The sequence below is a fragment of the Austrofundulus limnaeus genome, unplaced genomic scaffold (assembly GCF_001266775.1).
Source record: "Austrofundulus limnaeus strain Quisiro unplaced genomic scaffold, Austrofundulus_limnaeus-1.0 Scaffold56, whole genome shotgun sequence".
Lineage (NCBI taxonomy): Eukaryota > Metazoa > Chordata > Actinopteri > Cyprinodontiformes > Rivulidae > Austrofundulus > Austrofundulus limnaeus.
In genome coordinates this window covers 346674-347801 of record NW_013952458.1, presented here as the reverse complement: position 1 = coordinate 347801, position 1128 = coordinate 346674, and the positions used below count along the sequence as shown (strand labels likewise).

The 1128-nt window shown below is 42.1% G+C and overlaps 1 protein-coding gene across 1 annotated transcript in view; it reads left to right on the top strand.

Moving 5' to 3' along the window:
* Nucleotides 1–2: 2 nt before the first annotated feature.
* Nucleotides 3–1128, top strand: part of LOC106518106 (SH2 domain-containing adapter protein E) — a 7309-nt gene continuing 6183 nt past the window's right edge. The window contains exon 1 of the mRNA XM_014009216.1: nt 3–599. Within this exon, the coding sequence (XP_013864670.1) occupies nt 210–599 (390 nt within the window). The 5' untranslated portion in view covers nt 3–209. The remainder of the gene's footprint in view (nt 600–1128) is intronic.

Sequence of the window (1128 nt, the reverse complement as noted above, 5' to 3'; positions counted from 1 at the left end):
AGTTTTTTTTTTTTTTCAAATTTGAAAGGTTTTTTTTTTTTTAGGCTGGAGCTGAAGTGTGAATGTTTTCTTCACAGGATCTATGCCAGAATAAAGCAGCGGAAGTCCATTGTTAGAGAGGCGGTGTGATTACTAAAGGTGGGTCCCTGGGGGTCCTGCTGAATGGGGGCTGGAAAGGTGTCCCGGATCGGGCAGAGAAGTCGGGTAAAATGGCAAAGTGGTTCAAGGAGTTCCCCCTGACTCTGAGAAACGGGACCGACAGGATCCGCTCTGAACCTGCAGGCTCCCAGCCGAGACCAAACAGAACCAAGAACTCTTCTGCGGACAGAGGAGGCGTTGGGTCTCTCCTGTCCGGAAGAAACCGACAGAACTCAGGCCCGGAGCTGCTGAACAGAACCGCTGTGGGCTCTCAGAAAGATGGGAGAATTTGGGACAACCTACTACCGGGTAAGAGCCGCAAAAACTCCAAGGGAGATCCACCTTCTGAGGACAGACCTCCGAGGACCACCTGTCCATCTGCCTACATCAACCGGATGATAAGAGTGGACAAACAGGTCGTGCCTGAAGCTGAGAAACCAGTCCAGGGCAAGACAGAAACTGTAAGTTATTATTATTTTTTTATTACTCCATCATACTGAGCTTTTAAAGAAAATCAAAGCCAATGACCAACACTAACTCCACATAATTTTGATTTTTTAAAACACAAAATCTGCTGGTAAGAATAGGTCTTTACCCTTTTGKTTTTACAACATAAACTTAATCTACTACATCATGAAACTTTTTCATAAATTTTTCTTTGTAGCCTGGTGCCTTCTGTTCTCCCTCTCTAACATCTCCAGCATATTATTTTGAACCCCCTATAATTAATGCACTTTTTCCTTCCAAAGCCACAGAATAATGTTTGAAGTTTAAAATTTAGATGCAAAAATGCCTTAAAGGGATGGTTTAGATCTTTTGAAGTAAAGTTCTGTGGAAAGGTTGTGAACAGTTATCATCTTACCTGTTGTAGATAGCTCTTATTCTTCCAGGCTTAGAAGGGCAAACTGCTGTGACTATCTATCTATCTATCTATCTATCTATCTATCTATCTATCTATCTATCTATCTATCTATCTATCTATCTATCTAT